The sequence below is a fragment of the Trichosurus vulpecula genome, chromosome 6, assembly GCF_011100635.1.
Source record: "Trichosurus vulpecula isolate mTriVul1 chromosome 6, mTriVul1.pri, whole genome shotgun sequence".
NCBI lineage: Eukaryota > Metazoa > Chordata > Mammalia > Diprotodontia > Phalangeridae > Trichosurus > Trichosurus vulpecula.
The window spans coordinates 242,515,732-242,529,518 of record NC_050578.1 but is presented as its reverse complement, the minus strand read 5'-3'; the positions used below and the strand labels follow the sequence as shown (position 1 = coordinate 242,529,518).

General features: G+C 37.5%; 1 protein-coding gene across 1 annotated transcript in view; it reads left to right on the top strand.

Annotated features, from left to right (window-relative positions):
• DCDC1 (doublecortin domain containing 1) overlaps positions 1-13,787 on the top strand; it is a 494,261-nt gene that overhangs the window by 218,775 nt on the left and 261,699 nt on the right. The window contains 2 exon segments of the mRNA XM_036765123.1: positions 661-808; positions 1,857-1,992. Of these exon segments, the coding sequence (XP_036621018.1) occupies positions 661-808; positions 1,857-1,992 (284 nt within the window).

The following is a 13,787-nucleotide window of genomic DNA, read 5'->3' as shown; positions in this document are numbered from 1 at the left end:
GTCCAGCATTCTATCCTCTGATACCATACTTCCTGTCAATATCATGATATACTAAATAATAGGATTTTTAGAATTACGGGGTTATTCATTTAATCTGTTTATTTTAAATTATGGAAACATAACTTGAAATATAAGGAAAATAATATTTTTTTCTTTATGGCAGATATTCAATCAATAATTGAATATTTACTGAATACCTACTATGTTCATGGTGCTATGCTAGGGATGGTGTGGATACAAAAGAAGAATATGCCAAGATTCTTGCCATGAGATGTTTAAAGTCTAGTTGGAGCAATAAGACAAACCCCAAAACAATTAGGGGGCAAGACAGCATTATGAGGTTGTGTAAGCTGCTGTTTTGATTTGTAAATATGTCGGTAAAGAGGAAATTAGTAATTAATAATAATAGCTGACTTTTATGTAAGGCTTTATGATTTATAGAGCAATTTTATGCATATCATTAACTTCATTTTATTTTGGAAAATTTAAATGTTAAACAAGCAAGGGTCTTAATTTGGCCCTGTAAAGTACAATACTTCTTAGTAGAGTAGATTTTGTGACATCTCTTCTTTTAAATAACTTCCCTTCCCATAATTCCCATTCTACTGAGTGTTGTGCCACAGCTGGCAAAGACCTGGCATCTTTTGTCCTTTCCTACAGGCTTTCCCTTAGTTTGTCCTGACCTACCTAGAGGAGCTAAATGCAAGAGAGGATGTGACCCAGACAGAGCATCACATTCACCATGGGGCCTGGACCACAGCTCATCAGGGACGCGACAGCCGCTTAGCAGAAGAGGTCAGCAGAGTGAGCCAGAGGCAAGTCAGAAATAGTCTTAGAAAAGATGGATTTTGAAAAGAGGAAAGTAACCAGGTTGTTTTTTTCCCCCAAGTAAGCAGGCTTATATTCCCATTTTGATGTTGTCCATAGTTTAAAGCAAAGATTCTTAACCTGGGTTCTGTGAACTTGTTATTTCTATATTTTGTAACTAATTCACATTATAATTGGTTTTCCTTATAATCCTATACATTTTATGCATTTAAAAACATTGTTCTGCTAAGAGGTCGTTGGGTTATTCTTTTTCTTTTGTTCTTTTTCTTTCTTTCATTTTCTCTCTCTTTCTTTTTCTTTCCTTCTTCCTTCCCTCCTTCTCTCCCTCCCTCCCTCTCTCCTTCCTTCCTTCCTCCATTCTTTCTTTCCTCTTCCTTTTCATCCTCTCTCTCCCTCCCTCCCTCTCCCTTCTTTTCTGTCTGTCTCTCTCTCTCTCTCTCTCTCTCTCTCTCTCTCTCTCTCTCTCTCTCCCCCTCCTTCCACCCCCCAATCCTTGTCTCCTTATCTCATCCAGGTTATAAGTGCATGGTCCTGATCCCATTCATGATTGACCTGAAAACTTTGGCCTCCTCTTTTTTTTGACCCGGGCTACTTTGCTCGTTCTCAGCCAACTTGGTGGCCCCCTACTTCCAATTGTCTTTAATGCTATTGCAATTCTAAACTCTTGAACTCAAGTCATCTGCAGCCTCAGACTTCCCACAGTAGCAGTGACTACAAGTTACGTCACCAGACCTCCAAGGCATCCTGACACATAAGATTTTAATAACCCCTGATTGAAAATTAGATCCAATACAGAAATATATTTAAACAGATTATTTTAGTAAATACAGTAAATATTTAACCCGTGTGCATAAAATTATATAACATCTATATGATGAAATTGTTGTAAGATTCTCAAAGTGTGATTTACCTCTTGAGTATTTGAGGGGGGGCACAATTTTCAACTATTTCCATTTAGAAAAAAAGTAGTCCTACTTGATGTCAAATAATCTGGACTCTATTTTTTAGGTTCCACATAAAAGGACCAGCACTCCCAAATCTACAGCTGTTCTCCAAACCTTTAGATGCCCATTGAATGCCAGAAGGTCTGCTGGGGGAAGGGCTGCTAAGCTGACTGTGGCTCAGGAAACTGGATGAGAAACATCCTAAGGCCTCTGCTCAAAGGTAGGATGGTGACAGAACTGATAGTTATTGTTCAATGACATTAGATGTTTTCCTTCAGTTTCATGTAAGATTGGTTTCTTGAAGAGTATTAAAATATCTCAAAAGCCCCCCAGCTTACAAGCAAAATAGATTTTTGATCAACATTTAATGAAAAGAGGTGACATTTTCGTGAATTGATCTAGATGCTATCTTTGTGGATGTTCCCACTGCACACAGGCAGACAGAAGGTGAGAATGTTCAGTATACTTTAATGCTGGTGCCTTGTTTGCTTGCTCTTCAGAATAGGCAGTTCTTGGGGAGAGGGCACTGGAGAGGGGTCCCTTACTAAGGAAGCAATAATTCTTCAATATAAAGTGTCAGTCCAAGACCTGGACTACAGAACATCATAGCATTGAAGGTTTACAGTAAATGACCCAAGCTGGACCCTAAAAAATATAACTTTTAACGTCATTGATATCATTTCTGCCACTGGGTAGGGATGGGGGAATTTTGGTAGCGATTTGACTGATTCAGTTGAAATGAACTCTTGGTTGAAACTCAAAAATAAAAATCTAAACTTTTGTTCATTGATTTCCATGTTGAATCATTCATGTTGAACAATTTCAGGATTGAAGATATCTTCCTGACCTTTCTTAATTTGATAGCAAAGATATTTGATGATTTGAATTGGCTCAAAATTATTATAAAGTGATTTTGCAAATGGAAATTTAAACATAAATGTAGTTTTAGAAATAATAATAAAGCTCTATATGGTCCACAGTTCTAGAGAACTGCCATTTTTGAGCAAGCATGCTATTATACATGCAGAAATAATATTTAAATGAAAAAAATTGGCAGTTTTCTCTAAGTAAATTTTCCTGTCCAGGTTTCTACCTGGAGAGGAAAATTCTCTCTGATGGCAAAAGTGGCTTCTTTTCTTTATTCATTCTTATTTTCTCACCTTATTCTCTTTATCATGTATTTTGGTATTTGAGCATATTCCATTTATTACTGCATGAGAAGACTGGATGAGGAGTGAGTGGATCTGGCTAACATCTTAAACTTGTCATATATGAGCCATATATCTTTGGGCAAAGACCTTCATCTTTCTTAGTTATCTATAAAAAGTCATCTATAAAAGGAGGATAATGATACTCACGTACCTGCTATGGGGAGAACACTGTCCAGGCTATAACTTGCTTAAGGCAAGTTCAGTTCCTCCTTCAGACATTTACTAGCTGTTGTGACCCCGAGGAAGTCAGCTCTGTCTGCTTCAATTTCCTCATCTGTAAATTGGAGATAATAACAGCACCTACTTCTCAGTGTTGTTGTGAAAATAACTTAATATTTGTAAATCATTATATAAATCTAAAATAAAATATAAATGTTAAAGTGAATACACCATTGCCCTTTTCCCTATATCAATGTGCCTGAGATCTCAATGTGGGTATTCTCTCTCTTGGCCCATATTGCAAACTATCCACAGTCCTGGTTGTTCCTGCCTCTAGTTTGTGTGAATTAATGGCGTTGCCTAAGGAGCATGTTGAAGGTTTTCTTTTTAAAGAATGCAGAATGCTATAGAGATGACCCGATGCAGAATCCTACTTTGCATCTAAATTTGTGCAAGCTCTGTTCCCAAGTAGATCAAACCAATTATTCAGTTTGTTAATGGAATCTCAGAGACAAGGAAACATTTATTTAAGGATATATGTTACTGGTGGTAGATTGTTTCCTCCTGTTCTCTCTGAGAAGCTATCTTCGTTCCTCTACATTGATTACTTCTTGTCAGATACCAGTGCCATTATGTCAATTGGCAGCTCAATATGATACATAGTCACAAAGCCTTAGCATTTTCCTTGAGTTATAAAAGCCCAACTCACAAGGCCAAATTCTTTATTTGTGAGTAAAATCTCAGCCCAGAATTTTTAAAGTAGGAACATGTGAATGAATATTTTTGCTTATCTGTCATTCAGAGGCCAAAAAATGATCCTTTGAATCCCACTCTAAGTTGCTGTTGGAAACTTTTCATGGAGCAAATTTAAAAGCAAAACAACCTTAAGCTTTTTATGTTTGTCTCAGAATTTCTGAACAAGTCATTCCTCATGTCAAGACTTGTATGAAAATTACATAATCATAGAAATCAATTACTTTAAGGGACCTTAGAGAACATTCAATCCCCAAGCCCTCATTTGATGGACAGAAAAGGCAGCTGATGTGCAAAGAGATACAGTGGCTTACCCATGGTCCCAGAGTTAGTTTGTGTCAAAGCTTGAACTAGGCCCCAGGTCTCCTGATTTCCCTTAAAAATGCTACACACATGTGGAACACTATTTAAAGATGACCTCTTAAAGCCATGTCACAAGGACTTATTTTTATAATTATCTATAATGCATAGCCTAGCTCCACAATATTACCTAAGGGATATGCTTGAATCTTTCAGTATATCCATGAGCTCACAGAGTGAGGTACTCTCTCTACTGGTACAGATTGCAACCCATCTATACCTTTTTATTCTAGGAGATCCTGGCTCATTTTATTATGCAAATTCTCCTATTAGAGGATCCATCCACTGGTTCTTTCAATAGCACAAATGATGTTGTGCAATAAAGGGTGTATCTATATTTCCATATTTCAACAGATATGTGGTTTTAAATGATATGGATATTTTCTCCATTGAGATATATATATATATATATATATATATATAGTGATAATAATACCAATAATTATAGCTAACCTATGTAACACCTATTATGTGCCAGGGATTGTGCTAAGCATTTTACAAATATTAACTCATTTGATTCTCACAATAACTCTGTGAAGTAGGTGTTGTTATTATGCTACTTTTACAAAATAGGAAACTGAGGCAAACAGAAATTAAGTGACTTGCCTAGGGCTGCACAGTTTTTAAGTGTCTGAGGTCAGATTTGAATTCAGGTCTTCCTGATCCTGACCTGGTAGTCTAACCACTGTACCACCTAGTGTTTCTGTGTGATTCTTGTCAATGTACTCTTGTTGGTCCTCCACCAAGAATCTATCTCTGGATCTTTTTACATGGGGTACCAGTATAGCACTAAGGCTTTCTACTCTTACTACAAGAATAAGATCCGGGGAAAGTGCTATGTATACCTTGAACAATGTGCTTCATTTGTGGATTATTTGTGCCCGATCTGTGCTGGAGCCTTCCGTCTGATCAGTTACAGTAGGACACACTGTACCTTGACCCCAACATTGTGATGTCCTTTTGGTCCTCTTGGAGAATGAAGGACAGCAACCAAACACTCCACATTAAACCATCAACAGCTGTCCTGTGACCACCATGTGTCTCTTCATTACCTTTTTTCCCAGATTCCTCAGAGAATGTAGTTTCAAGCTTTGCAGCCATATACCATAGCTGGGAGAATATTTGTATACAAAATGATCTTTTGTTCTGGTTTTCAGCTTCAAAGCACTGTGCAAATGCAAGATATCCTATTCTCTTCATCTGATTGATTTCTGCAGAATTCGTTGTTCATCTGCAGTGTCAGAAGGCAGAACGGCACATTCAGAAACTCCTCCCACTTTTCTCTTATCTTTTTTAAAAATAGAAGTAATGGTGATTTGCTCTTATTTCAAATTAAAAAAAAAGTGATGGTGATTTAGAAGCAGCTAGTGGCTCAGTGAACAGAATATTACACCTGGAGTCAGGAAGACCCCAGTTCAAATCTGGCCTCAGACACTTGCTAGATGTGTCACTCTGGGCAAGTCATTTAACCTGTTTGACTTAATCCACTGGAGAAGGAAATGGCAAACTACTCCAGTGTCTTTGCCAAGAATACTCCATGGACAGTATGGTCCGTGGGGTCACAAAGAGTCAGATACAACCGAATGACTCAACAACAGGAATGGTGATTTCACCTCTTGCTTACAGTACACTAGATCCTACCAGATGCCTCTTAAAAAATAAACTAACAAGCACACCAAATCTTGATGTTTTTTGAGTCTATCTACAAAGCATGAAAGAAGTCACTAAGCTTGTCTGAAATTTTTTTTCTGAAGCATCCTCATCTTAAAGGATTTTGTAAAACAAAGCTAGACCATGGTGCCACAACAACTTTAAAAAAAAAACATTTTTATGAGGGTTTGAACCCAGTGACATATTACTGAGCTAATAGACACTTTGAAGCAGAAGAGAGCAGCAGGCTGATTGCGGGCTAGTTATATTTAATAGAGATGTTTTACTTATACAGTTAATCTGTCCTATTTGCTTTTTGCTCAGGATTTTAATGAAGCAAAAAGCAACTTACAAGGATAAAAGGAGAAAGGACATATGATCCTGGGAGTGGAATTATTGTTTTTGGTAGTAAAATGAAAGAAAAATAGGAGGGTTTTTCAATAATTGAGCAAAAGGTAGTTAAGAACGTACTGATAGAGTATATTTTGAGAAAGTATGAAGTACAGGAAGGAGCAAAAACTACATTTTGTGTATTTATGTATGTCCATGAATAGGTATATAATTTGATAAAAGACTATAAGACAGAAGAGGGTTTACAACAAATTTCTCAGGCATAAACAAGTGACCAATCTGCCTAACTAAAATATAAAAATAAAAATAAAAAGGATATATTTGAGATCATGATAGAGGAGTTGGTTGTACAAACCAGAGGGTAAACTACATCTGGGTTCTTTGTCGCTTCCACTATCCCCAAATGGTGGCTTTTCTAAGGATAGCTGCGCCTCTGACTCGAGTGTGTTTGTGGGAGCTTAAAAAACCCATTCAGAGCTCTCATTAGAAAAGGAGGGGTAGGAAAAAAAAGAAAAAGAGGGGTAGGGGCATAAAACCATCAGAGTAGAAGCCATTTGAAAGGATTCATCTTTTGCAAAGCATTCTTGGCTTTGAAGCTGTAGAAACAAAGGTAGTTTGGGTCAAAACCATGGGACAGCTGGTTTCTTGTTCAATGTAGAATTGCTAATTCAAAAATAGCTTTACCCTGATTTTCTCTAAGATAAATAAAAAACCACTTCTTTAGGTATTGTGATCACCTTTGCCTCCCTAAAAATGTTTATTAAAATCAATATTACTCAAAGGTGGCACGTATTGTTGTCCTATTTCATAAGTCACGTCAACAAGCATTTATTAAGCACCTACTCTGTGCCAGACATTGAGCTAAGCATGTAAAAAGCCAAAGGAGGGACCACAACCTAAAATCAAGTGTAATTCTTTCAGTTTAATAATGCCATAATTTAGCAGTAGAATATTATCTACATTTAAAAGAACACTAAAACCAACAGCAAATTAGGCCAAAAATTGGCCATTGATTTATGCCTAAAAAACTTGTGAAATAGTATATTACTGTTTGGTTTTCACAAGGGAAAAATCCTTTTCTCCATCCCTTTGCTCCCCCCCCCAATAAATAGATAATTCTCTCTATTATAAAAAGCCTTGACTTGATGACAAATTATATTCCACTGCATGCTTTAGCTCCTTCCTGACAAAATGAATTTGTTCCCTGAATCAGGTAGCTGAAGTCAATTTTCTCTACCCGGGTAAAAGAAGTGTCTAACGAGAGATCGGTGATGCACAGGTACCATAAATAAATGCCATGCTCCAGCCTCAGAGAGTGTAGGGAATGTGTTTGTTTACATTAGTTGATCAAATTGAGCAGCTTACCTTTATTTAAATTGAATAGGGGGCCGGGGGAAGGACTGTAGCAGCCGCCAAAGCACACTGACCCAGCTTGTCACCCAGTGACCTGTGAGAAGGCAATAATGAACTGTGAGTAGCTGTCATCTTAACTCTTTCTGACAGTTTGGCTTTGGGCACATCTGTGTTAGTTGCACGGAGAGGCCTTTGTTGTATTCTCACTAGTGACTCTGCAGAGCGCTGTGGGGTTTGGCGCATCCGTCCCCTCCCTCGGCAGCGAGGAGAGCAGCTGCCACGCATGGGCTGACATTTCTCAGAACCATGTACTTGGCATTTATTTCATTAAAACAATAACAACAACAGTGATGAGAAATTATCCAAAAGCACTTGAATCATTATACACATTTCATTTTAAATTTGCAAACATGCTAGGCATTGTAAGATGGTTTTGTTCGAAAGAATAGCGTTAAGAGTTTTACTGCAGGATTGCCTGATTATTGTCTTTAATTTTTCTCCTTCCTAATGATTTTTAAAAAGGGATTGTGATTGCTTTTTGATTTCAAATAGTCTAGAATTTTCCCCTCTATCCTTCCCTCTCTCCTCCCAGAGAACTATCTCTTATGACAAAGATTGTTTTTAAAGGAAAAAAAAAGAAAAGGGGGGAAAATCAACAATACTGACGGATGAATTGAAAAGAAAAATCTTAGTTTATATGCAATGTCCCACACCTGTGGACTCCTACCTCTGCAAAGGAGCGAGATGTCTTTTCATGTCTCCTTACTAATAATTTTAAAAGTTACTTGTTACTACCCATCTTGGGTCACCATTAACATTTCATCATTCAATCTGGTGCATCCTGCAGAAACAAGGGCACTGGAAGCATCCTAAGATTCACTTGGAAAAGAAACAGATGTTTCTGATTGCCCGTTGCCTGTTTTAGTCACATACAGAGCAGAAGCTTTTGAATAATAAATATTATCACTTCAATGAGTTTCTTCTTAAATTTAAAACTTCATTTACAAAACCACTTCTCTAAGTCAATGTCTTATAGTCTCATGTTAGAGGTCTTTCCAGGAGTTATGAAAAATAGCACACAGTTCAACCTCATAAAATACCACAATACTTAGCATGGAACAAATGTGTGTTTGTATTTGTTAATATTAGTTGTGGTAGAGCAGAGAGTGAACTGTAATTCATTGGTCAATTACCATAAGGCTTTTCTGTAAAGAGCAGAAGTACAATTCCTCGAAGGAGCTGATAGACCTTGCCTTGCATCCAACATTTGCCTCACTTACTTGTAGGTTTCAGATACTGGCTCAAGAGATGAAGCAAATGCCAGTTGTGTCAAGGTCAGGTACCTTTGGAACACATAGAAAAAACTGCTCAAACAGATAAAGAATGATCATACTTCTGCAATTACAGATACCCTGCTTTGAAACCACCCAATTAGAGTCAGACATCTATTTTTTTCCAATAAAATGTAAGTTGCACCATTGAATATTTAGGACATTCCTTACCAGATGGCAAGACTTCTATACTTTTGCATTTGATTGTCAGTCTTCCCTACCTACCTAGTCTGATTTAAACTTTTTTCCCTCTCCTCCCCCCAAACCTACTCTCATTCTGTTCAGCAAATATCAACACAAACACTTTCTGGGGTGACAGTGAATGCACAGGTCTGTTTTGATAAGGATCACATAGACCTCATCTTTTGAGTTTCAGTGGACTGCTGTGTAACAAATTGCTACTGTTCAGACTCATCAATCTAGGACACTTACTAAGGAAAGCTAATAAGAATAGAAGCATGTTTTTCAGGATTCACTAAATCCGATTAATCTCTTCATGCAGCGGAGGACAGAAGGAAGGCCCTACAGTTTTTCTTAGTTACAGAAAAACTCTCGCCCTTAAAAAGTAAGGTTTTTTTCTCCCACATAAACAATAGTATTTCACCAGATCATGCAGCACCACTTCTTAAGAAAATAGACATGATTATAGCATAGCAGTAAGGTTATGGCTAGAATTCTGACATTAGATTGGGAGAGACAAATATGATTTTGAGGCTGCTCTTGCTTGTTTGGGAAAAGATCACTATCAAATTCCTAATTTTATTGCCCAAAGTTCTCTGATAGATCAAAACAAAGAAGACAGAGCATTCCTCTTGTGCCTACTTTTTGTGAGACAGATAAATGGATAGATAGTTGGATGATGGCTGGCTGGATGGAAGGATGGATGGAAAGATGGATGGATGGATAGATGAGAGGATGGATGGATGAACAGAAACAGAGAGAACAAAGGAAGTATTCTGATGCACTAGACTTATCTACAGAAACTTAAATTGCTTTCTAAACTAATAAGGAATTCTTTTTTTATAAGGAATTCTTAATGAGAATTTTATGATCACTTCCTCCTAATTTTCAGCCATCCGCCTGCTCTAAACCTTCACTTAGGCTTCATAACTATTTCTTTATATGCCATTTTTCCTTCTGTTGGAATTAATCGTTTGTCAATGATGGTTAAACAGAATGGAAGAGAGTCTGACACAGGAGTCAGCACATTAAACTTTGAGCCAAAATATTTTGGGGTTGAGTCCAAGCTCTGCAAATTGTGTTACCTTAGACAATCTCTTAACCTCTTTGAGACTTAGTTTCCTCATCTGTAAAAATGGAGATACAAATATCTCCTCTACCGTCTACTCAGGTTTGCTATGAGATTCAAACAAGAACATATATATATATATCCACACACACTTGCACATATGCATATACATACACATACAAGCTTTATACATGTATGTATATATTTACATATATATGTACACACTATATGTATATTAATATATATATATGTATAGTACTTTGTAACTATAAAGCAAAGTTCTATATAAATAAAAGGCAATATGTAAGCCTCTAAGTCTTGAAAGAAAAATAAGTTTTCATAAAGTTTAAGGATAATTTTGGTTTACTATGCAGCAAACTCAACATTAAATGAAATATTCTAGAGTACCCATCATCATTCTAGATAAGAAGTAAACACAGATAAGCTATAGATTCTTCTTAAATCAATGGATTAATATACTTAAATTGAATATGAGCAATAGGCCTTATGGTTACATTAAAGGAAACTATGATTTCGTGGACCAAGGTCACGTTAGGTGTGGTACCAAACCCTGAGTGAGGCGCCGTGCTATGCTATCCCAATTGGCATGTCATGTCCCACCAATCAGAATATGGACAGGGAGCATGAAACAGAGAAAAGATTGGGGAGTGGGAGTGGAGTTAGATGCTTGGCTCTATTTCTGGTTCTGTGCTATCCCTTACTAATTATGTTGCCTTTGTTGACTGACCAACAAATGATTTTCCTAAAACACAAGTCTGATGTTGCTATTCCTCTGCTCTTGGCTTCCTGCTGTCTATAGAAACTGCTCAAGTTGGTATTAAAAGCCCTTTACAATGTGGTCCAAGTTTTGCTTTCCAGATTGATTTCCTACATTCCTGCCCTCCTCCCACACTCTGTTCCAGCCAAACAGGCTTATTTCTGTCTCCTAAACTCAACATTCTCCTCTTTTGCTTGCAGGGCTTTGTGTAGGCTAACCCTTAATGCTTGGCATTCCTGTATCATAGAATCATAGATTGAAAGATGTAAAGGATCCATGAGTTCCTATAGCCCTAATGGCTCATTTTAAAAATGAGGAAATTGGGACTCAGAGAGATTAAGTGATTAAGTGGCTTGCCAAAGGTCACATATAAGAAGAACTACTTTGTGACCAACCTGGTAATGAAACTCTTTGGACTTAGCAAAGCTTATTGTCAGACAGTGTTCTCCCCGCTTAATTCCATCTTTAGCTTCCACCAAGATTTAGCTCAAATCTTTCCCTCTGCGGGAGGTCTTTCCTGTCTCTTCCTTACCCCTTACCTCCCACTAATACATTCCCTCTGAGATGCCTTCCATCAATGTGTGTGTATATGTTCATATATACATATGTGTGTGTATATATATGTCTCTCTGTGTGTATAATGTAGATAATTATTTGCTTGTTGTTTTCACTATCATCCCTTTGCATTTCTTTGTGTCCCTAGTACTTAGCACAGTGTCTAGCACTGAAGAAAATTACTTGTGGACTGAGACAGTAGACATACAGTCCATCATTAGACCTGTACTCAAAGCCTTTCCAATTTGGCAGAACCTCTGACAGCTTTTTGATTGAGTAGTCTTTGATAACCCAAGGTCACCTTGAAGTCATGATGAAGTACAGGACTAGGGGTTTGGTGGTGGTGGTGAGGATTTCTTGGTTGTCTCCAATGATGTGATTTGCTCGGTTAGAATGGAGAAAGTAAACCAAGCAAGACACTGCAACACTAATAAGCAAGAACCCATTGCACAGATATACAACCAGCAACCCATACCATCTTCTAATGCTCTTGTAACCTGAACCATCATCCCCCAGTGTGTGACCTTTCTTTTAAGTCCTTTCCCATTTTTCTCTAATATTATGCAATTTGATAATACTTAGGATGAGATTATTAGAGATAAATAATAAGCCAGTGGTGTTTTCTTCTCCTTTATTTCTTTTTATTCAGCCATTCGTTTATTCAATAAGTATTTATTGAGCATGTGTTTCATGCTAGTTACTATACTAAGTCTCTGTCCTCAAGGAGCTTACAGTAGTGGGGAAGACACCACTGCCTGTAACTATATGGATAGCCAGTCATTCAGCATCTATCGCTGAGTTCCGATAAGGTTCTTAGCATTGTCACATATCCTTGTGGCAGGAAGGAAAGGGAACAAGTTGCATTTATGAAGTACCTACTATGTGTCAGGCACTGCACTAAGTGCTTTACAAACATCATCTCATTTGATCCTTACAACAACCCTGAGAGGTAGATGCTATTATTACAACACTTATTATATAGTTGAAGAAAGTGAGGCAGACTGCATTTGAATGACTTATGCAGGGTCCCTCACCTAAGAAGAGTCTGAGGCTGGATTTGAACTCAGTGATTCCAAGCCTATCCACTGTACCACTATTCTACCCTCGTGGAAGATGACTCAAAATTAAAGTACGGAGCTCAAGGAATTTGAGAACTCTTACATATCTTATACATCACGGAGAATAATGGTAGGGAAGAAAAGGGAGAATTCAATCTTTTTTGAATTTATATTTGATCAAAATAAACAATGAATTGCAAAGGTATCTAACTAAATTTTGAAAATCTGTTAGGTCCAAAGAATTTGAGGAATATAAATCATTCAGTAAGCACTCATAGCATCTGCCACATGCCAGGCATTGTTCTGGGAGTAAGGGATACAATGGCAAAAAAGTAGTTCCTGCCTGCAAGAAGCTTATTATTCATGAAAGGAGCCAATATGTACATATATGAGTGTATGCAAGATAGATATTTGGGGGAGGAGGGCACTTCTAGCTGACTAGATCAAGAAGGGCTTCAGATAGAAAGTGAGTGGCATTGGAGTTGATTAATGGAAACAGAATATTTTAAAGTGTGTATAGAGGAGTTGGGGGGCAGTTAGAAGTAAAGAGGTTTCAGGAATGAGAGACAACCAGTACAAAAACATGATGTCCGGAAATGAAATTTTGTGTGTGAGGACCATCGAAAAGGCTAGGTAGAATACAATGTAGGCGAAGGAGAATAAGTACAATGGGTGAAAAGATAGCGTAGGGCCAGACTGTGAAGGGCTTTAAAACAGAGTTTATATTTAATTTCAAAGGCAATGGGGAGCCACTGGAATTTATTGAGTAGGAGAGGAACATAGACCTACACTGTAGGAAAATAATGTTAGCAACTGTGTGGATAGGAGAAGAGGGAGACTTGAGGCAGGTTGACTAACGAAGAGGCCATTGCAATAGTCAAGGCAAGAAATGATAAGGGTATGAACAGGGTGATAGGGTGGGGGCCTTGTTGATAACAGATAACATATGGGAAAGATGTTGTGGGGGAAGAATAGATGATTTGACAACTGATGCTGGATGTTAAATAAAGTTCAATTCAATTGAACAAACATTTATGAATTTGTGCAAAGCACAAGGCTAAACACTGGGGATAGAGATAAAAATGAAACATCTCTTCTGGACATTATAATTTACTGAACCCTGGTGACTGGGAGGATCATGGTACCCTCAGTGGTAATATGGAAGATTAGAAGGGGACACATTTAAAGGTCAAGATCATTACACACT